This window comes from Alosa alosa, chromosome 12 (genome assembly GCF_017589495.1).
Source record: "Alosa alosa isolate M-15738 ecotype Scorff River chromosome 12, AALO_Geno_1.1, whole genome shotgun sequence".
In the NCBI taxonomy this organism is placed as follows: Eukaryota; Metazoa; Chordata; class Actinopteri; order Clupeiformes; family Clupeidae; genus Alosa; species Alosa alosa.
The window spans coordinates 20,698,793-20,722,054 of record NC_063200.1 but is presented as its reverse complement, the minus strand read 5'-3'; the positions used below and the strand labels follow the sequence as shown (position 1 = coordinate 20,722,054).

Here is a 23,262-nt window from a genome sequence, read left to right as displayed (position 1 = left end):
TGTACACTGTATGCTTCCTCCTAAGAACTGCTGTCTCTGTGCTGCTGTCCTGCCTACTGTTGGGTTTTCTTTTGATGCTCTCGACGGTGTAAAAAGATCAGACTGGCATCCACCACCATCACCACACACACACACATAAATACAACACTCCATCATTGACTTTTCTCGCGCTGTTTAACTCTTGTTCTCTCGGTCAGGTGCAACATTCCACCTGTGTCTGATAAATACTCTGCCGATGTGGGCTCGAAGACTAACTTTGTCACTATCAACCCAAGCATCATCATAAAGAGGTACACTAACAACTCTGTCTGAACACAACCTGTAGACATACTGTATATAGGGCTGCTAAATGTGAATATGTGCAATTGATTGGTGAAATATTGGGGTTTATATTTAATTCAATGTGTATGATACATCTTTTGAACTAGGCCATGATTGTAAAGCCATAAGTTAACTGCAGCATTGTCTGAATGAATTAGTGGTATATGCCACACACACCTTTGCAGTCATTTGCTGAGATTTAAACATATGAATACAAAGCTTAACTTATCTCACAGAGCTACACACACATACACACACACACACATACACATCTGTGTGTACAACAGTTACTAAAAACACCCACTCCTCACCAGGTTCCAAAAATTAGAGAAATGGCGCAGGCCATTCTACGAAGCCCTGCAGTCGTATGGGAATGCCTCCATCGTGCTGCCCGCCTTCTACCAACGGAAATACACTGACAGCAATTCCTTTCGTGCCAAGTACGTGGTGGATGACTTCAGGTCACCAGCTGGTGTGTTCTTCTTCCATCCGCAGTACCTTCTCAACATGCAGCTCTTCTGGAAACTGCAGGGAGTGCACGCCAACCGGCTGAGCACCGGCCTCATGCTCGTCACCGCAGCCATGGAGCTGTGTGAGGAGGTGCACCTGTACGGCTTCTGGGCCTTCCCCACGAACCCGGCGGGTGTCTCCATCACGAACCACTACTACGACGACGTCAAGGCGAAGCCGGGCGTCCATGCTATGCCGCACGAGCTGCTCCACTTCCTGCACATGCACACGCGAGGCATCCTGCACATACACACACAGCCCTGCAGCTGATCACCCAAAACACTGAACGCAATCATGGGGCAACATGGGCACACTCACAAACATGTATACACACACACACACACACACAGATGGACACACATACAATGCACACGCATAAACACACACACACACACACACATACACAGATGGTGTTGGATGAGGCAAAAATGAAAACTAATATATAAATTATAACTATAAGGCTATATAAAGTATAACCTTGCTGAGATGAGTGATATCAAATTTGTAATCCTGCTATGAAAATTAATATAATCAAATGTATAATCTTGTTTGGATAATGAAAGAAATCGGATATGTCATCCTGTTTGAAGCATGTTTTAACAAGTGTGTTGTTAGTATCATTAAGACAAAATCATGTTTGTATGAAAGAAATGGAAAATATGTTGTGATAAGAGAGGTCTAGGGTAAATGAGTCGCTTCTAGGAGACAATTGTGGTTAGGCTAGGTAACAGCAGACACAAGCTTTTTCTTAGAAAATTCGAGAGGCTCGGGGACCACAGAGGGCGGGATACTTAGAAACCTGTTTGAAACAACATTGTTGCCCTATGCAGGTGCATTGTTGAACAGACCATAAACAACCTGGTGGAGGTCATCTTAAGGTCACACTGCAGTGCCTGTCTAGGACAGATAGAAATCTGCCAATCACATAACCACTTACCATATTTAGGTATGGGTGAATGACTATAAAAAGTAAGGTGTGAGAGACATCACTCGCCCGGTTCTCCTCGTTGACACTTGTGGTTGAGACTAGGCTAGAGTAGGGACTTTGCTATTTTTTTCTCTCTTAGGGGATTTTAAAACGTTTTACTTGGTACATTTTTATAAGTTGTTATTTCATTTCTTTTCATGTAATCCACATTTTTATATTTCTAATATTTTGCTTCTTTTTCTGTAATCCTTTTATACTTAAACTAATAATAAAATAAAATAAATTACTTCTAGTAAGGAAGGGTTAAAAGACTTTCTGGTGTCTGGTGTTTTTTCACTTAATAATAATAATAATAATAATAATAATAACTTCAATTTATATAGCGCCTTTCAAGATACCCAAGGTCGCTTTACAAGAGTAAAAACACTTGAGCCCCTGCCCCCCACAATCTCTGTGCACATCCCTGAGATGGACACACACAGCCACACACACTTGGCAGTCTGCTGATCAAACAAACACAGAAATACACGTCACTTGCAGGTAAACATACACTCTGCATTTAAAACATACACAGGGAGACATCAAAACATTCACACACAAAACAAGACAGGTCCATACACACACACACACACACAAATACAAACACACTTAGAGCTAATCAGGAGCAAAAGTACAAAGGCAGGATTATTTGTATGTAGCGTACATACCATATGGATTGTGGTATAGGAACATTTTTATTTCTCTGTAAATTAGATAGAGAAGCACACACACATCTTAATGAGCCCAATGCTATTTTCAGTGTAATTGTACTACCTTTACTTTTAAGCTCTTATCTTGGTCATTGTAATGACCATCTATACATGCTACATCTTGTTTTTTTCAGGACTGTCTGGGCTTCCTGTATTTGGGACAGTGTGATGTGATAATATTTGTATATGTCATGTCTTTATATTAAGTAAAACTTTCCATGTCTTTCCATGATCATGTTTTCATGTTTCTGCATTCATGTCACCAGGAATCATGCCAATATAAATATATATTCATATTTGTGTAGGTGGGTGTAACGAATGAACCTCAGACTCAAATGCAGTAAGCAAATTGATTTAATAAAGTTCACGTAGCTGGTCACAAATCCAATAAACAATCCAAGGGAGAATCCAAAGAGTAATCCAAACAACAATACCTCACGCTGGTGTGAGGTGCTCCAAGTGAATATAAAGGGTGAGGTTAATTGGTCATTAGTCCCAGGTGTAGCTAAAACTCCGGGGAAGCTGTGCAGGGCTGAAGTGGGTGTGTCTGTTCAGAACGTGCAGCTTGCATAGTCTCAGGTCTTACAGTGGGATTGTCTGGAATATGACAATATAAGAATCATGATGGTGGGATACTCTTTGGCCTAGTAATTTATGAAAATATATGTACTGACATAAATATGTTATTCATTATGAATTATTCGTTTTAATCACTGAAGTCTTGTCACTGAACCATTGGATGAAGAATGTGCCTTATAGTCCTCTCCTATATGTCACCTGAAGTAAGCTGTGCTTGCATATGTGCAGATGTCACAGTTAATCTGTGCATGCTATGGTCTATTTAATTCTTTCTTCGTTTATCACAGCAACCAGCCACTTATATCATTGGAAAGCTTGATAATGTGTGTGACATCTGTGTGAGGAGTACTATGAGTAATTCAACAGAGAACAAGGGGTGTGAATTTGGAGTAATGAAGTTGTGAAATGCTAAAGAAAACAAGAGGAACATTTCATAACTAAATAGGTTAACTGATACCATTAATAAAAGAGCATCCCAGAGAGGCAGAGTCAGTCAGCATTAAAGATGTGGAGATATTCACTTCAGTGAATTCAATTCATTTTAGGGCTGAAAAAAATATTAGATAGTTGTGGTCTGTTTCTGTAATGGAAATCATTAAATGGGCTCAGGGAAACCTCCGATAACCATTGCCTATGTACACAGTTTGACACTCCATCCACAATTGGTGATCAAAACTACCATGCAAAGAAGAAACATATTTAGACACAATCCAGAAACGTTGCCGTCTTACCCAGAGTGTAGCGATGTTGCTGCCTGGCTGTATTAGCTGCTGGCTGTAGCAACTTAAGCTATGTAAAAACTGATTGACAGTACTCGGTAACCTCGAGAAATGGAAATCTATATGAAAACTCGGCAAAGTCTATGCTTTGACAATTTGATGTTTGTAGCCCAAACTGCCATCTTATTCTTTATACAACAGTTAGGTCTAGTCAAACTATTTATTAATTTGTGATTGGATTACAGGCATTCCAAAGCGGGGATATCCCAAGAATTTAGAGCGGAGCGCTATAGAATCTTTGGTAATCCAGCCACTGAAGCACATCTTCAACTTGAGTCTCCGTCTCGGACAAGTTCCAACACTGTGGAAGACATCATGTCTCACCCCCGTCCCTAAGAAACCACACCCTAGTGAGCTTAATGACTACAGGCCTGTCATTCTAACATCACGTGATGAAAACAATGGAGCGACTGGTCTTATGTATGCTCAGACCGCAGGTACGCCATGCATACAGCTATAAACACATTTGAGGAAAGTATTTTCTCTTTTTGTACAGTAGTCCAAGTCCAAAAACCCAAGCAGAAGATCTTTGCTAGTTGACAAACATTGCACTTTGCCTGAGTTTTGAATTGGGGCCCTCAGCTTTAGTTTCCCCTCTGCTTCATGGAGGATGGATAAAGATCTTTTTTACACTCACGCCCCTAAGTGGCAATATTGAAAACATGAGGTTGACACACTACAAGTCTGCCATAACTCAACGAGAATGTCACAGTATAGACACCAGATTCAGATTCAGTTTTATTGTTGCATCTTAATTCATACTCGCATATTAAAAGGCGCAAAAATCTTAATTCTTGCTCTGCTCTTTACTTGCAGCAGCTTGATAACACATAAGGACAATAAAACACACACATAATAAAAAAAAAAAAATAGAAACTAGAAACACTGAAATAATTTAGGCAGTGTTTAAGATCCTGATTGCCTGGTGGAAGAAAGAGTCCCTTTATTAATTATTTTCTAAAACCAGATAAGTTTTCTGAACCTGAAGAGATGGGTCACGATAGGGTACAGCAGCGTTCCCAAAACCCTTCTGTTGTGACGCAAAAAGGGATATAAGAAAAGTAAGCCATCGAGTAATGATATAACTGCATGGACTATCTGGATTACAGGTCTTGCCACTTTCAGCACTGTAACAACTATCAGCAACAAAAGTCCCAGTTGTCATCATTGCTGATGCGTCCTCTGGAACAAGCCTACAAACGACCTCTTGAGAATCATCACCAGTGTCTCTTTTTTTCAACTCTCTTCTACCAACAGTCTTTATGAAGGTACAGATTGGCTGTGACAGTACACAAGCCGACCCAGACAGATATATTTCATGATCTCTGTCGTTTTAAACCATGTCTCCAGGCTGTCAAAAGACTCAAGTATTGTCATTTCTGTTACTTTTGGCCTCTTTAAAGGATGTAGAACTTTATCATTAAACCGGCTCGTAGCGGTATGAAATGTATTCAGAGCATCATCAGACATGAGCAGTATCTGTCACTTATAGGCAACCGGATTTCCCTGTAAAGCCTCTTGACATTTTCCTCAGATTTACGTTTCGTAGAAAAACAGTCATCTATCACAGGTAATGATTAAGTTGTGGTACAGTCTTGGCAATTATGTTATGTTGCTGTCTGGCTGATTTTTTCCTATGTAGCCAAATGAAAAGGACTTCTCATCATCAACATTATGCTTATAACAGACAGCTGTCCAGATATGAGTAGGAACAGTAACACTGTGGTATTCTCTTGTGCTATCATCACCAAATTCCCCTCGTCTTGGTATTCTATAATCTTGTGATACATCAACAACTGTTCCTGTTACCAGGTAGGCAGTTCCTGCACCTGGTTGTTCAGCATTCAAAATGTCTTTGACGCCCTTCTCCCAGTCTTTCCCATGGACACAGTTGAAGCAGGCATCCGTAGGTGCAGCATTGGTCAGGGTGAAGGCTATACGACCATCTTTCTCACAATGGAAACTGTTGGGGTTGAGGTGCCCTTGGTCCCCAGATAGCAAAATCAGATTGGCAGATAGCGGACCACTGCTGGTATGCCGCCGGTGGCGTGCCACTTGTGGTCCGCCATTGGACCACCATCTCTTTAAATTGAACTTGTCATGAATATTAAGAAAAGTTAATAAAATGATATATGGAGTATAACTGAACAAATAAAAAAGATTTTAGACCAATAGTGACAAAATATTGGCCAATTTGTCTGCAACCCGCCAGCGGACCGCCAGAGAACCGATGAGCAAAATGCCAGCAGACCGCCAGCATTGCCCCCAATGGGCCGACAGTGGTCCGCCAGCTCTTGCTATCTGGGTCATAAGAGAATCTGTAATTACATTATCATTAACAGCTTGGTTTCTTTTTATTATGTCTCTGCGGTTACTGGTCTCTGGTTGCATTGAGTCCTCAGAAATGCCAGAAATCTGAAAGAAATTAAATTAACAACCAAAAAGGAAGACCATTATATGGGTGAATATCACAGGAGAGTGCCATTCAGCCCTCACAATTGAACATTTTGGTCTTAAAGGACAATTCTGGTGCAAAATGAACCTAGGGGATAATAACACATGTGTACCGAGTTCAACCGTTCTCTGGAATATGTTTTCATGCTAATCGAATGTGACCGGTTTTATTGCAAACCACTAATTAGCGTATAACGCTAGTTTTAAGGGCATAGGCTCAAGTAAAAAGAAATCGCTATTTCTATTCCACTAACAAGGCTCTAAATAGAACCACATTTCGACGGTAACATAATGAGGGTCCCTACATGTAAACTGAAGCATTTTTAACTTTGTAAGTGTACAGACAGTTAAAAAAGATATAGTTTAGAAAGACAGTATCGTTCACGTATACAGGCAAAGCAGGCGGGCTCCATCTTGGAAAAAGTCACGTGACAGTTAAGCTCACGTTGCATTGCGTCCAACGTCGTGCATCATGAGCTGAACTGTCACATGACTTAACTAGCATTATACGCTAAAACTGGTCACATTCAATTAGCATGAAAACATATCCCAGAGAACGGTCTAACTCGGTACACATGCCTCAGTCATTGCAAGCGCCTCTGATTGATTAATCACCACTATGTGGATACTGTTTTTAGAATTTAGATTAAGTGTTAGTTAGTATAATTTGTATTTTTGTCATTTGTATTTTAGTATATTTTTATATATGGTATTTAAGTGTTAGTATAATTTGTATTTTAGTATATTTAGCATATTCTTTATCTTCTACTGTCCTTATTGCTTAGTTGTGTTTTTATATTATATACTTTAATTACTCTTTCTGCTGTTAAAGAATGTGTTTGTGTTGTCTGTATGCTGCTGAGACCTTGAATTTCCCCTGGGGATCAATAAAGTATCTATCTATCTATCTATCTATCTATCTACATGTGTTATTAACCCCTACAGTAGGTTCATTTTGCGCCGGAATTGTCCTTTAACTTTCTATTATATTTATGTATTAAAAACCCAGTACATTAATAGTGACCCGCATTCGGGACAAATACAGTGCCCCCCAACAACAACCCCATGCATTTTTTTGCACCTTATCATGAACTACCATAGTCATGCTATATACCATTTTAAAGCTAAGAATCGATATATGTAAAGCTTTCCATGAATTAACATATATTTTGTGTGTAAAATATAAGTTTATCCCGATATATAACATATCAGAATACCCCCCTCCACCACCCCCCAAAGTTGCTGCGTTCATCCTTTGTCACTTGTCTGTATGGCCGTACCAATAAGTTAGCCCAGCATGCTTGGTCTTGAAATTTTCGTAAGAATCCATAGATGTAAAATATCTACATTGTTTTATTGCCAATATATTGAGTAGTTGTACACGCCAATACAAACAAAACAGATGCATACGAAAAGAAGCGAAGTAAAAACTTATTTTTCGCGGAAATCCATATATTTCGGTTCTATTTCCATTATTGTCGCTGGATTCACGGTACTCTGCGTGTTCACGAGGCTCTTCTGATTCCATCGATACCAATTACATGTCTGTAGGACCAATGAGAGTCGAGATAGATGCCATCAAAGCCAATGAGTCACGTAAGCGATGAATCTGACAGTCTTTGAATGGCCATAGCGCTGCGTCTGATTGAGCCAATGAGATGGGACCTAGATGTCTGTGTAGCCAATGAGGAGAGCTTTCTTTAGACATGTGACACATCGTCACATTCTACTTCCTTGTCGGCTAAATTCAATGCGTAAAACAGATGCGTAAACATAGTCACCGAAGCAGTGTTTTGGAAGTGTTTTACTGAACAAGCAAGAGGCAGTTTTTGAAGGTTTTTGTTTGTAAAAACATGCCAAAAAGACAAGCAAAAACGAAACATGTTGAACCGGAGGACATCGATGATCTGGAGGACATTGATGAAGGAGCCGAAAGTAGTTTCTCCGAATGCGACTCCGAGGAGGAGCACAACTTTTTAGCTGGGAAGGACCCTGATTTCGAGCTGTGAGTATACTACTTATATCCATATACAGTTACAGATACAGTTTCGTTTGCTTTTGTAATGTTTAGTGCATAGTTTTTAGGTGTTAGGTGAGAATGCAGTGTGTGTGTGTGTGTAAAAAGAGAGTGCAGGGGGAGGTGTGAATAGTTCTGGTATCTGGGGGAGGGGAGTTAGGTGAGAATGCAGTGTGTGTGTGTTTGTGTAAAAAAGAGTGCAGGGGAGGTGTGACCTGAGTACACACATTTATATAATTTGTATAAGTTGTTGGGAAGGGTTTTCATATACTTTAGTGGGTCTGAGTCTAACTTCCATCTGTACAATTGTTTCAGTGACAGCAATGAAGACTGGGTCCCGCCAAGCAAAACATCAAGAGCTGAGGATCCTGTGTCTGAGGAAGAGGAGCCGGTGGCTGAGACCAGTGGGACACAAAGAGGAAAGGGTGCTGCAAGAAGCAGGGGGAGAGGCAGAGGAAGAGGGAGAGGCCAAGGAAGGGGGAGAGGCAGGGGAAGAGGGCGCTCCCACAGCAGACAGGAGAGCGGAGGCACAGAACCATGGCATGGGACGGACATCCAGGACACCATACCACCACAGCCCACGTTTCGCCCTATGAGGACTCCTGGCCCCCAGCTGATCTCTACACAGTACTCAATATTACAACTCTTTCAGTTATTTATTACACGCTCCATTTTGTTGACTGTAGTTGCCAACATCCAGCAATAGGATGTAGCTGTGAACTGTGTGAAATTTTATGTAAATAGTTTTTATATTTTATAGCTGTGCACTTTAGTCTTATGTAAATAGTTTTTATAAGTACTTGTATACTATGTTTGCACTGTTATGCTGTTTGTACTGTTGCATTGAATTTTTGAATTTTTGCACTGCATTTCATTTTTTACCTTTATATTTATAATATTTACTATTTTTACCTTTGTTTCATTTTATAATACAAATGTTTGCTGCATTACCTTGTTTGTCATTTTTTCATGGAAATCTCAAAGGTGTTGGAGCAAAAGTAAGAGTTCCAGGTCAGATAATGCATCTCTAAATGTATGGCACAGCCACTGCAAAGCTCTCCAGGGATCACTCCATCATGAGACACAGACTGTAACCTTTCATTTGACACCAAGATCATGGTTCTGCATAAAGGGGTTCTTGTATAGGAAGAGTTTTAGTTTTGGGTAACCAAAGGTCTTTTTGGAGTCTCCAAATGGACACTTAGCAAAACGCATGTGTATGCCCACACAAATATGGGTCCCACACAGTCATACTTCATCCTATAAGGATCTACTTTGACATACAGATTCACAAGACCTGGTAGTGGGCCTCAGTGGTGTTTTCAAGAGAAAATAAGTGACCAAGAGGGCAGAATGTGGTCATTTCTAGAGATGTGCATAACCGCCTATAAAAAAAACTATCATTCTACCCTTTGCCACTCTCTGATAGTTCATCACACAGTCAATCTATTGGTACCAAAAAATTCTACAAGGCCTTAGCTTTCCAAAGAGGTCAGGCACTTGATTGTAAGTCAAAGTATGTGGCAACAGGGCCATTTTAAGTAGGCGGTGTGCAATTTCGAGGAAAAACTCCAAAATAGGGGCGGAAATGTATAAGGTTAACATAAATAGCAGACACTCAAGATGTAAAAATATTATCTGAACTCCCACACCTTTTTTCAGATAATTATTTGCATTTTATTTCCTCCTATAGGGGTGAAATGCTGTAAATTATATATAGATATTTCATAGTATGATTTAATTATTAAAACAAATATTGTGATGACATGGAACAATGTATTTTGCATAGAGGTGTGTGGACAAAATGTTCAACCTGTCAAGTAAATGTACACCCTGTTGGGCCAAGGGCCTGATTTCCGACAGGGTGGACGATGATAGGGTGGGCATTTTTACCTTCAGTTAACGTTTTACTCATAACAAACTGTCATTGGGTAACTATCTAGACTTGTTGTAGAAGAGACTTTGGTATAGTTATACCTGCATATTATGGAAATATTGCATTCCAATCACTTCCGGCATATTTTGTCGCAACAGGTTAGACATGTTAAGCTTGGGCGGAGCAAGTAAGCACACTTAAGGAAATGATTTACTCCTCTGTCACATTTGCGCGTGTTAAAGACGTGCGTCATTTTTGACGCGTAAACGAGGCATACTTGGCATGCATTTCCTGCCATTGAAGGGAGAAAATGCTTTTTCTGAATACAACATACATACGTAGATGAATGTAACAAACTCCTTCATAGTCACTTATATGTTATGTTGACATGGCAAATGAGCTAAAGACAGCAAAAGGCACCACTCAGCAATATTCACCCTTATTTGCCTGTAGTTCTTGGCATCATTGTGTGGTCTGAGATGCCATCAGAAAGCTAAATTATCCCTATCTCATCAAAAAAGAAAGACACCTCACCATAGGCTCAATGAACCAGTCACCACTTTTTCGTCCTCCTTTGTTGTTACCGCCAGGATCAAAGATGTAGGCACTGTACACAGGAATCCTGTGGGATGTTGAATAAAGTGAGGCATAGAAATATTCATGTTCATATTGCTGGCAAATCTTCCTGGCGTTTTGATCCATGCCCTGTGGTTCAGTTTTCTCATAAAAGAACTGAGGGCACTCATCAAAATGATCCACAACTTTTGCCCAAACGGGCCCTTTTGGCACAGCAGTGAAGATTAATACCGCCAAAATGATCATAATGTAAGTTGTTGCGCTAAGTTGTTGTGTGGTCAAAGACACAAGGTTCCCTCTTGTTTCTGTCATAGCCTGTGGGCCACATGCAGGGGAGAGCACTTTGGACCCAAATGCAAACACTGAAGCAAAAGACGTGATCAGTCTACTGAAGAGATTTTAAAGCAACACAATGTAGCTTTTGTTACTTTAAAATAATGGCCTCAAACTCATTTTGATGATATGCTGCCAATGCCTGTAACAGGCAGGTACACACATAAACACCTCACTTTCACTCTCAATCACACACTGTTATGTCCCTAGCTGTTTGTGTTCCTGCTGTCTCTCTGTATTTTTTTCAGACACTCCAGCAGGGGGCTTAATTGCTGGACCAGGGCCCACTTCCCCGAAAGCATCTTAAGCCTAAGAGCGTCGTAAAGTCCCTCTTACGAACGTCTTAAGATTTGCCGACTGTTTCCCGAAACCATCGTAGCTTAAGAGCATCGTGGAAAACACTCGTAGATCTACGAAGTGCTCCAGAGTACTCGTTACCGGCTAAGAGCGCCTTAACAGTACTTCTCACTGAGGTCACCAACAGGACATACAGAGGAATTACAACTTAGAATACATAATCCATCTTACGTTCCCATTCTTTATTGTGTTTACCTGTGATGAATCAGATTTTAGCGTGCAAAATAGCCTACATTTAATGGTCATAAGAATGTGATGAAAAGCGGACAAAAATGCAATCAAGTTATGAAACGAGACGTTGCCAGAATAGTTTGACATTATCTTTGCTAAGTGAATATTTTATGAGGCCTATGAGGTAAAAAGCATAGAAAGCAACATGTGGTTTAGTCTGTAGCCTACACTGTAAAAAAAAACTCTCTGCGTTTACTTAAAAAAACAAGTCAACACATTTCACTAGCTTTTTTGAGTAATTTCAACTTGACAGTGAAGAACTCAAATAATCAAGTTAAATCAACAAATGCTCCCAACTTGAAATATCTAGTAATGCAAACTTAGTATTCTGAGTAAGGTGGACTTACAGTAGGTTAGCAACTCAAAAAGTCAAGTTGAATCAAGTGCTTTTAACTTGAAATATCTAGTAATGCCAATTTAGTATTGTAAGTAAGGTGGACTTACAATAGGTTGGCAACTCAAAAATTCAAGTTGAATCAAAAGTTCTTCCAACTTAAAAAAACAAGTCAACACATTTCACTAGCTTTTTTGAGTAAGTTTTACTTGACAGTAAATAACTTAGATAATCAAGTTGAATCAACAAATGCTCCCAACTTGAAAATATATATCAATTCCAACTAATACATTGACTCTAACAAGAAAAAACAAGTCTAAATAACAACTCAAAAATCCAAATAGATCAAACAATGTTTTTATTTTTAGCCAGTTTGAACACCCCTGACCTACAGTACCCTCCAGAATTACTGGCACCTCTGCTAACGCTGACTAAAAAGAGGAATATTAAATCATCTTTTAGAAATTGATCTTAATGCCTTAAGTTAAAAAATGAGGGAATATCCAACATTTAAGGACACCAATTTTCTTTGTGAATGAATAATGTATCATAAATAAATAAATGTTCTTCCTTAAAATACAGGGTCATAAGTATTGGCACCCCATGTCGTTACAGGAGTCCGCATAGGTAGGCCAGTGCAGATGGAAGATCCTTGATGTCCTGTAGAACAACAGTCTCTTCCAGGACGATGGCTATATTGGTAACAGTGTCTGGTGCCTTCATGGCGAGTCGCCTTCAATGACGGTCAAGATTCCAATTTTCATGCCTCTAGTCCTCCTCAGCATCTGCGTCCTTGGTGGAAAAGCACAGAACTACATCACTAAATTTGCAAAAAAATAAATTAAAAGACAATGGTTCTCCGCAATGGTGCAGCTCAGATGTCTTCTTAATTCTTTTTTTACTTAAGGCGAGACACTAGTGAATAGGGTAACATTTTTAACTAGCAGATATCACTATGAAACTTTCCCAGTAGATTACTTCCATTAATATGAGAAAATAATGTATTACAAGTTTTCTGTAATTTAGTCTTTACATATGCAAATTAGGCAGTATCTAATAAAATATGCGATAATTTGCATACATTTTAAAACACGTTGAGTTCATTATTAACTGGTGCACCTACTGCATTTTTGAGTTCCCTAAATGTGAAGTGTTTGTGCTTCCTACTTTTGTGTGTCGCAAAGTTTTGTACATTGCCAATGCTATGGTCGCAGCCTACAAATGGACAAGTTATAGCTTCACCACGACGTAAATGTTCTCCAAGATGTTTAAAAAAGTCCACTGCACTACAATCACATTGGAATGTACACGATTGACAACTGAATGTAGTTTCGACCTGAGGTGATTTGTCTTTTGCATGGTACCGTGCCAAATTAAATTTTAATGTAAGCTTACCTGAAGTCTTAAAGATGCACATGCACTTGGGGTGGAGGCAGAGCCAGCTTTTTCCCTGGTGACCGTTATGAAGCCTGTAATGGGTCAGGAGGGTCTCTACATCCGGGTGAGAAAATGGACACTCCTGCAACAACAAACAAGAGTAGAAAATTATTAATTTTATATAGGTTTGTAGTGCAGTGGACTTTTTTTAAACATCTTGGAGGACATTTACGTAGTGATGAAGCTATAACTTGTCCATTTGTTGGCTCTGATCAAGCATTTTTTTTTAGGGAGCTGATCGGGCTTAATGTGGGTTGCCATTGTTTTATGTGCCTGCATTCTATTGACATATGTTGCATTAAAAATTACATTTCCATTTAATTTTTTCAACCTATATGCAGCCCTCTGCAGATCGAAAGTAGCAGCAGTTGCAAGACATTGCTAAAAACTTTGGGCGGGAGTAAGGTTTAATCAGGGGTTTAGCTTACTCCACAGTGAGCTAGCTATCCTCGCTGGCATCCAATACAAAGGTCTTTCTATAAAGGTGAATATTTTAGGAACATACATGTTTTCAGCAAAACAGGGAAATAGCTAACCAGACAATTATACTGATAATTGAGCTGTAGCAGCTACTGGCTATCACTAGTTGTGGAATTAAGCTACTAAGATTAGCTAGCAGGCTAGCTTCGCCTAATAGCCACTATTTCAACAACACCACACTATTTCCAAGAACGTTCCTTGCTGATATCCATTTTACACAAAATTGTTCCTGAAAGTGAATGTTTTAGGAACATCCTTGTTCAGCATTACCGGTTATGTCTTCTCAGAACATTGCAAGCTTTTACCATTCACAGTCATAACTAGACATCACTAACGTTAGCTAGTGATAGCTGCTAACGGAATGTGGGCAGTCAGATCAGCTTAGCTAAAGCAACACGACACCGAGAAAGACTGACTATCATAACAATTGGATATTGGATAAAACTAAATGCCTTACTTACCTTTGACAATGCTGTTGTCATTTGCTCCACGCTGCATACAGGTAGGGAAGGTGACTGGCTTCTGTCCTCCTGACAAATTCAATCTGCAGCCCACGGTTCGCCTTGATACGTTAGGAAACAATGCGCTTGCGCCAACTTGACTAAGAAGTTCAGTGAACTTTGGGAAACTTCTCTCTTATAGATACTTAATTATGCAAGTTGAGTCAACTCATTTTCTTAAGTTTGTTAGGTGAATTTCCCAAATTAGTTGTAAAAACTTGTTATAATGAGTTTTACTACACTATTTGATTATTTGAGTAATGTTTAGTCAGAAAAGTTATTTGCCAGTACTAAAGGCAAGTTGTATTTTTTACAGTGTACTGCATCAAAATCTAAGCCTACACATTTCCTCTCTTTCTTACTCGACTTCTTTCTTATCTTCAAACGTGTTCTTAAGTGACACCGCGAAAAATTATTGCATGGTGCAACAATCTAATCTTAAAATAATTACAATTATTTATGTCTCTGTGTGGTATATAACCTACTCGGGATGCTTACATGCAGATGTCAAAGTGTTTCTATTTTCGTATTGATGTGAATTAATGTGTAGATCCGACGTTTGGTAGGCCTATAGTAGGACGTATGGTAGGCCTATAGCTGTGACGTGCAGTCACCTGACATCACCGTCAAATCAGAGGATATTTCAGAACTATTAACGTGGACAGCTTTCACGCGCGTTCACGCTACGAGCATGTTCGGGAAACAGTCGGAAAAACCAAACGAACGATCGTAAGATGAATCGTAGAAAACCCTCTTAAGAGCGTGTCTCTGTCGTTATCGGGGAAGTGGGCCCTGGTCTCCAGTCCCTCTCACAGTGAGTCTGAGAGGCCTGGAAATCGGGCGGCTTCGTTTTTGGCCTTCTGGCCTTCACTTGCTATTTGTTTAGAACATTGCTTTTTGCATTAATTTATGTTCTAGTTTAATTATAATAAATTATTGATTATTTTCAAATTTATCCACCGTTGTCTGCCGTATTTTGCCCTTGCTTTATTTAGCTTTGTTATAGTTCCCTGACCCTAGAAGTGGGCATAACACACACACACACACACACACACATACACATAAACACAGGTGCACACATACAGACAAGTATACAACACACAGCTTTAAAACACAAACATTTCCTGAAACTTACATGTAGGCTACATAAGGACAAAAGGGCTCAAAGCAAAGGATACTGTTAAATCTTGGTGTCATAATTGACAGCGATCTAAATTTCAACAGCCACATGAAAGCAAACTCATACATTTGATTTTCACCTCAAACACATATCCAAACTTAGACGTCTGATATCAATAGAGAGAGACAGAGAGAAGTTGAGATGTATGATTTGCTTTCTTCAGATAGTACGCAGAGCACCATGCACTCATATTATGTTCTGACATACACATATTTAAAATCTTTGCTCCAAATATCTTCCGTCTTCTGATTCCAGCACTTTAGTTCTCACTCTCGGATTTCAATCATCATCAACCGTTCTTTATTCAGGGAGAAATTGGCTGAGCATCAAGCTCTTTTGACGTTGTTGTTGTGTGTGCCGCGTTGCAAGTGTTTGCAGTTTGAACTGCAATAGGCCTACTAATTGCTATAGGTTATTTTTTATTTGTGATAGCTTATCTCGCAGGCATAGTAGCCTGTGCTAAGTTAAATTAAAATGACGAAATCTTGGCACTTCTAGTTTTGTCCAATAACTATGAAACCTGCCTCTACTCATACTACTTTGTTATTGAAAACCTTTTAGTCTAATGCAATTAGGTTGAAATTATGTGCAGCAGTCTAGCCCATGAGCACACTGTACATTGAACCTCTTAGTTGTGACTTATTTGTGTGATTCATTATTGGTCTTGACCAACTTGACAGCTTACTTTTAAGGCGACTAGTCACCATTGTATGGGAGTGTTATGTGTTACTGATACGGAGCAAGAGGACAAATGCATTAGAGTGTCTAATGAGAAACAGATGCCTCACAGGTCCTCACCTGGAAGCAGGGGGCGGGAGATGTTTACCCCCTCACTGATTGTTGCAGTAACCCGCACTGTCGCGTTGGCTTGCACTAGCGTAATTTCACCAACCTTTCCATTCACACATGTAATATGCAGTAGGCAACCAACCAAAATATTTAATATATGTTTATTCCAGGAAAAATACAAAATAAAGCCTTTGATCATAGCTCCCTATTCCGGTCAAACAAACAACTTTGCTCAACAACTTCAACTCATTTAGCATGTTAAAGGGACAACAACTATCCCATCCTTTTTAAAGAAAAGAAACGTAAATGAAAACAATATCCCATAGCCCTTGCCTAACAGAAAATGAGCGACTGTGAACTCAAGAACGTTAAAAGTTTGCCCACTTTTAAGAATTTCTCAACAAAGGAAAAAACAGACACGTAGCTTTACAGGCCTAAAAGGACATGCACACTGCAAAAAACATTTAATCTATTTTGAGTTTCAGCATTCTCTCCTTCATGTTTGCAAATCTGTCAATAACTTTATCCCTATTGACCTCAATGTCTCTCTCGATACAGAGGAGCGCTAAGTCTGACAGCCGCGACTCACCCATGGTGGAGCGCAAGATGAGTTTCAGTCGGCTAAAACTTCTCTCTGCCTTGGAATCGTCAAGTAAATACGATAAAGAATGGCAAGATTAGGAAAAGCCCGATCCCTGTCGTTTGCGAGGAGAAATGGGAGGATTCTGTGGGTGTTTAAATGCATGCACAGCTCACTGTACATTGCACAAAATGTAACATTCATTAACCACTTCGTCGGCATTGGATAGATCCTGTGAATAAAAGTCCGCAAGCGCTCTAACTTTTTCAGGCGCATCAGAGTAAAATGTTTCGGGTTCAGAGCAGCAAATTTTCCAGCCATTCTCTTGAAATCTGCAAATCGATGTTCAAACTGAGAAACAAAGACGTCAAGTATGTAGTAAAACACATCGACTCTGAATCTGTCCCTGCTGTCTTCTAAAATCTCATCTGCGTGTTCATCTGAACACAAACGCTTTTTCTTACGAACTCTTCCCCTATCAAAATCGGTAGTTCCCTCACACAGTATAGCCAGCTCTCTGGCTGTGTTAAACAGACAAAAACTATGCCTAACCCAGCCTACATATATTTTTATTGAACATTTAAGTAGTAAACAATTCCGAATGGATATGTGGTCAATAAACTGTATTTAAAAAAAAAAAAAAAAATCCTACCAGTGGGGCCCCCCCTAGCGGCGAGGCCCCGGGTTGTTCGCGCCGCAGCCCCCCCCCCCCCCAAAATCTCCGCTACTGCCTGGAAGCTTTGTTAAATAACTGTAAAGCACCAGTGTCAACATCAACAGGAAGACTGACAGAAGACTGACTTCAGGAGGCTGGACTTATATGCAGAGTTATAAAGAAAAAGCCATAGGCTGGCCGATGATAAGAAAACATTAAGATGGGCGAAAAAATAACACACAGGTAGACTGGAAACAAGTGTTGTGTGCCGTTTGTGAAGGCATGTCTACACACTCAATCATAATAGTGACATAATGATTGTTTTATTAACTGTCATTATATTCAATATACAATTGTAAGCACCGTCCAACAAAATACATGTTTTATGTCCTTTACTAATGCTTTACTAATGAGAAACATGAAATGCAGAAGAATGACAAACATGAAAGCCACAGGAAATTTCCAATCCCAGATCACCAAATCACCATTGAAAATAAAAATCCGAGATAATATATATAATATTAATATATTTTACACATATATGGTTAAGTCATGAAAAAGAGGGGTAAAAGAAGGGAAATAGGGAAATATTTAGTTATAACCTTCTTTTATCCCTCTTTTTCTTGACTTAATTAATTGGAACAGTATTTTGAACAAATGAACTGAAGTATAATTAATTAGTAGTTAGTTTTTGTTTGTTCGGTGCTCAGAAAGTCAATTGTGTGTGTGGAAAACAATATAGGTGTGTCACAGGGAACAGCAGTAGTCCCACTTCCCATCTGTGGTATAACACCAGAGGTAATTATAACCATAGTAATCACATGGATGGTCAGTCTTGCAGGTCATGCCATTTAGAGCAGAGAATGGGTAAGCATCAATATTGCAGCAGTAGTCCCAGGTATTACTGTAATCAGTGTAACACCAGGTGTATTTATTACCATACCAGCCACAGTTGTAGTCAGAACGGCACATGCTCCCATCTCCCCTGTACTTCCCTACTCCTTTGCCCAGTGGTAAGGGAGGGGGACTGCAGTAATCCCATGATGTGTGTGTATAACACCAATAGTAGTAATAACCATGTGTTCCACAGGTGTGGTCACTCCAACACTTGTCTCCATATACTGTTACATTGGAATAATCAGGAGAACATGGTATCTCTCTATTTTTTTGGTCACAGCAATAATAATCTCTAGAGTTGTCCCTGTACAGACAAGAGCCCATGCAGTGTATTCCCTCCTCTGTAAGCAGTTCTGTTACCTCTGACTTCTTTGAAGCATCAGTTTCACTAATGGGCAGCTGGATGGACTGGTAAAGGAGTCGGATAATTCCTTCAGATTTACGATTGTTAGAAAAACAGTCATCTGTGAAAATATTTACTATAGATGTACCATAGAGAGCAGGCAGCTCAGCATTAAGTTGTGGTACAGTCATGACATTTATTGTACTGTTTGGATGATTTAGCCCTATATAGCCAAATGAAAAGGACTTCTCATCATCAACATTATGCTTATAACAGACAGCTGTCCAGATATGAGTAGGAACAGTGACTCTGTGGAAATCTCTTTTGCTAACATCATCAAATTCCTCTTGTCTTGGTATTCTACGATCTTGTGAAGGTACAGTTCCTGTCACCAGGTAAGCAGTTCCCTCACTCTCAGACTGGTTCCTCAAAATACCCTTCACACATTCCTCCCACTGTTTCAAGTGGACAGTGTAGAAAGAAGCATCCATAGGTGCACTGTTGGTCAGGGTGAATGTAGCTATACGACCATCCCCACACTGGAAACTGCTGGGGTTGAGTTGCCCTCGGTCATAACCTGTGTTTGAGTAATCACCATTGACAGCCTGTTTGGATTTTATTGCATCGCTGTAATCTCTGGCATAATTCTTCTCTGCTTGCATTGAGTCCTTAGGGATGCCAGAAAGCTGAAAGAAATTAAATGAACAACCAAACACAACAAAAAGATAAACCATTTATATTTGTCTGTGTTTATTTGTAAGATATAAATCTCTCTCAGATGCTCCAAGTAAGCCTGTGCACTTTTCTTAACAACAGCTTTACTTCACTGTATTTGTTCATGATATGGTTTGTCAATACAACTAAACTACCATATGACAACCTCTTGAAATGTATGTATATATACATATGTACAGTGCCCTCCAGAATTATTAGCACCTCTGCTAAAGTTGACTAAAAACAGGTATATAAAAAAAATTAATGTCAAATTTTATGTAATTTGACGATGGAAACAATGAGGAAAAATCGAACTTTAAAGGGAAGCAATTTTTTTCTTAGAAAAAGGAAAATCTCTTAAAGAAATACATATTTTAACAAAAACATGTTTCCCACATTTATCAGAAATCAGTAAAAAACAGGTGCTTGGACTATCAATTCAGCAACACATACCACATGCACCAATTAAAATTGAAAGAAAACCTACCTTCGGCTCAATAAACCAGTCACCACTTTTTTGTTCATATATGTTGTTGCAACTAGGATCAAATTTGTAAGCACTGTACACAGGAATCCTGTTGAAAGTTGAATACAGTGAAGCATAGACATTCACACCCTGCTCAAACTGCTGGCAAATTTTTGTAGTACTTTGATCATTTATCCATGGTTCAGTGCCATTATAAAATAACTCATGGCACTCCTTAAAATTATCAACAACTTTTGCCCAAACGGGCACTTTTGCCAGAGCAGTGAAGATGAACAGAGCTAAAATGATCATGACGCTGTTCAAGACGAAGTTCTATGAATTTTTTGCCAATGCTATGCTTTTATAACTGAAGACAACATCAAAGTTCCCTCTTTTTTTAACAAGCTTGGAAGAGGAAGGGAAAACAAGGGACAAGGAAACAACCTTGAAATACAGCCGCAAGCTGTGCATAAGGTCCAAATTCTCATATGTGCGTGTGAAGTCACTTTACTGTCACTTTGTTTTGGAAATAGATTAAGTAATGGTACATCACCATGGCATTCACTTTCACAGGCCTGCAGGTTTCAGGTTAATTTGTACCCTTTGTACAATGACATTTTGTGTCTGAGGGCTTTATTCCCATAGGCGTGAAATAGACATGTTACAGCCAGACCTTAGCAAAAAGAAATTTGTGGAAGTGTACTGTTGGTCTAGTTATTTTAAACTAAGTATATAGCTTACTTTTTGTGTAGTGATCAGAGATACATTAAATTGTTGTAAACTTGGATTATACTGATAATTACAAAGGTTTAAGTACATAGCCTATACATGGTACTTATACTTAGTATGTGTAGTCCACTGTTAGTGTATATATTATTGAACTTTAAGACTACTTTGAAGGATAGTTAAAAGTACTTTCAAGTATAACAGTAATACCAGAATGGAAACCTAATATACTTTAAAGTATGTAAAGAAAACTTACAAGTATACCTGCAGTCCAAAAACGATTAAACTTATATTTTACTGAGGATACGTTAAGTATACTATCAGGAACATGAAAACATGGACTAGAAGTATATAATATCAGCAGTGTGTGGCAGTGGCTCAGGAGGTAGAATTGCCCAGGAACGGGAAGGTTGCAGGTTTGAGCCCAACTCCTCCTGTCAAGACACATAACCCCAAGAATGATCCCGATATTTTATTAATAGTAACTATGATATTTTCTACAAAGACAGTAAAGAACTGTATAGGGACAGATGTTTTTTACAATCATTATAACACTATTTCATAGTAATTTAACCAAAAATCACAAGTGAATTCTCATTACCGAAATGTGTCCGGATCCATTATTCTATTGTTTGTTTTAATTTCATGAAAAATTATTTTTACATAAATTGAAGAAGATTTTGGAAAGTTGTGTAAAATGTCTATATTTATGGTTAATATTTATATTTATGATATTTTGCAAAAGGAAAGGCAACATTTATTGTAAAAATATTGTGTCCACACTAAATGTTCCTCATTACCGTAATACGACTTGCCTGCCTATAAAAAGTACACTGTTCCATTAAATTAACAAGCAGACCCATGATGCATCACTTGGGACAAAAGGTTTAAAATGAAATCAAGTTCAGTTGCTCTCTCTTCTCTCACATCCTGATATTTGTGTAAATGTCATAGAAACTTTGTTCTGTCACACTGTTGATTATCATTACCGATATGCTGCGATACTCAATGCTTTTAAAAATATTTGAAATGATATTTTATGATGATAAAGACAGTATAAGACTTTAATATTGTGTAAAGGTTAAGGTTACATAGCTTGCTAGCATTTTGTGTTATTTGCCAACTTAGTCAAGGACATTTCATTACCGTTACTCCAATTTCTCATTACCACGCATTTTAATGTGTAATAACGGTAATGAGAAGATGAGCTGGCATGATGTGGAGAAGAAGATCAACTGAGAGAGCTAGGACCATGGATGCCACTGCAATTCGAGACATATGGGTCAGGGATGTGACTGCTTTAAGACCAGACATGACACTTTATTTTGGAGAGTAAGCACATTGTCTACTTTATTCTCTTTTGATGAAGTGATGAAGAAAGCCTTTGAAAATTAAAGTATGCAGAACTGGTATCAGAGGTAAGGGAAGGTGGCTGACAAGCACACACAGTGAAGATAGGTGTTTGAGGCTTTGTAAGTCGACCACAACACTTCTGTTAGATTTTAGTATCCAAATATGGTCACTGAAAGGAGCTGAAAAAGGAAGTCAGTGGCCATGACTGAGGCCCTCATAGCAACCTGAATTGACTCTGAGATGTGTTAAATCTTGCAGCTTTGTTTCCAGAGTGGTAGTTGTTGGTGCCCACTCTAGGGCTTGAGGTTTGTCTGGTTATGTTGCTGATTGGATCATAAACAGCCACAGCAATGAACAGGAATGCCCAAAGAATTTGTTGGTATTTGTTGGTAGAGAACCAGTCAGGAGTGTGGAGGAGGGTGGATCTGGGAAGCCAGACACCACTGTTGAGCCTTCTGGAGGTGTCATGGGATCTAATTCAACAAAACACAGACGAAGGAAGGTATCTGCTTGTAAGCCCAGTGACATGCTCTTGAAAGCTACTCTTTTGGTGATTTTTTTGCCCACAAAGGTTTGCTTTGTTGGTGATTTTTTGGATGGTAAAAGTGCTTGGTTGTTGACTGGCCACTCTGGTAAATCCCCTTCCTGTGACACTAGCAATATAACACCTCTCCTGTGTGTATCTGAAATTCGTTTGGTAAAATGAAATCATTCTCATTACCGTAACATAAATTCTCATCCTCCGTAACAGACTTTTCATTACCGTAATGCATAAAAATGTATAGATATTGTAAAGATGTTATTTCTCAGACACAAAAATGTCTTAATTTTGTCATAATAATGTTCCTTAACTGTGCCCCACAAGTGGGTTTTGTTCAAAATATATCTATAACAAAGAGATTATTTGAAAAATTGAACTCTACAATACACATTGTTTTTCGGTAATGAGAGTTAATTAATTTAAAATGGAATTTAAAATATCTAAAATATACATTTTCATGTGCAGTACTGTTCATTTAATGTACTTATTTGTGTTAATGTACTTTGTGTGAATGGAAAAAAAAAATCAAAAAAAGTTTTCTTACTTATGGTCTCCGT

At 38.9% G+C, this 23,262-nt stretch overlaps 4 protein-coding genes and 1 long non-coding RNA gene across 5 annotated transcripts in view; 2 read left to right on the top strand and 3 right to left on the bottom strand.

Moving 5' to 3' along the window:
* Positions 1-2,020, top strand: part of LOC125305176 (alpha-2,8-sialyltransferase 8E-like) — a gene marked incomplete in the record, with an annotated part of 42,902 nt that extends 40,882 nt beyond the window's left edge. Inside the window, 2 exon segments of the mRNA XM_048259810.1 lie at positions 198-290; positions 636-2,020. Of these exon segments, the coding sequence (XP_048115767.1) occupies positions 198-290; positions 636-1,101 (559 nt within the window).
* A 2,435-nt stretch (positions 2,021-4,455) lies between these two features.
* LOC125304896 lies at positions 4,456-11,091 on the bottom strand. Its single transcript, XM_048259411.1, has 4 exons — positions 10,748-11,091; positions 6,066-6,281; positions 5,475-5,966; positions 4,456-5,345 (listed from the first exon to the last, which is right to left on the bottom strand). Exons 1-4 carry the CDS (start codon positions 11,033-11,035, stop codon positions 5,127-5,129), a joined length of 1,215 nt encoding a protein of 404 aa, XP_048115368.1. The 5' UTR covers positions 11,036-11,091; the 3' UTR covers positions 4,456-5,126.
* On the top strand, positions 7,273-9,963 carry LOC125304098 (germ cell nuclear acidic protein-like). Its single transcript, XM_048258121.1, has 2 exons — positions 7,273-8,325; positions 8,653-9,963. The coding sequence occupies exons 1-2, from the start codon at positions 8,174-8,176 to the stop codon at positions 9,041-9,043; spliced, it is 543 nt and encodes a 180-aa protein (XP_048114078.1). The 5' UTR covers positions 7,273-8,173; the 3' UTR covers positions 9,044-9,963.
* Positions 11,092-12,774: 1,683 nt separating the features above from the next.
* On the bottom strand, positions 12,775-14,658 carry LOC125304996. Its single transcript, XR_007195307.1, has 3 exons — positions 14,423-14,658; positions 13,440-13,563; positions 12,775-12,836 (listed from the first exon to the last, which is right to left on the bottom strand). It is a non-coding gene; the product is annotated as an uncharacterized LOC125304996 (long non-coding RNA).
* A 3,754-nt stretch (positions 14,659-18,412) lies between these two features.
* si:ch211-165i18.2 (uncharacterized protein LOC100149646 homolog) lies at positions 18,413-19,567 on the bottom strand. The gene has a single exon (XM_048259410.1). It carries the CDS (start codon positions 19,565-19,567, stop codon positions 18,413-18,415), a length of 1,155 nt encoding a protein of 384 aa, XP_048115367.1.
* Positions 19,568-23,262: the final 3,695 nt, after the last annotated feature.

Excerpts from the sequence above, each read along its gene's own strand:
- LOC125304098 (XM_048258121.1), top strand. The coding sequence starts at position 8,174 with ATGCCAAAAAGACAAGCAAAAACGAAACATGTTGAACCGGAGGACATC. Across the intron at positions 8,326-8,652 it reads AAGGACCCTGATTTCGAGCT|TGACAGCAATGAAGACTGGG; the intron begins GTGAGTATACTA and ends CAATTGTTTCAG.
- LOC125304896 (XM_048259411.1), bottom strand. The coding sequence starts at position 11,035 with ATGATCATTTTGGCGGTATTAATCTTCACTGCTGTGCCAAAAGGGCCC. Across the intron at positions 5,967-6,065 it reads CGGTCCGCTGGCGGGTTGCA|GACAAGTTCAATTTAAAGAG; the intron begins GACAAATTGGCC and ends CTTAATATTCAT. Across the intron at positions 5,346-5,474 it reads ATCAGCCAGACAGCAACATA|ATACTGCTCATGTCTGATGA; the intron begins ACATAATTGCCA and ends TATAAGTGACAG.
- si:ch211-165i18.2 (XM_048259410.1), bottom strand. The coding sequence starts at position 19,567 with ATGCAAGCAGAGAAGAATTATGCCAGAGATTACAGCGATGCAATAAAA.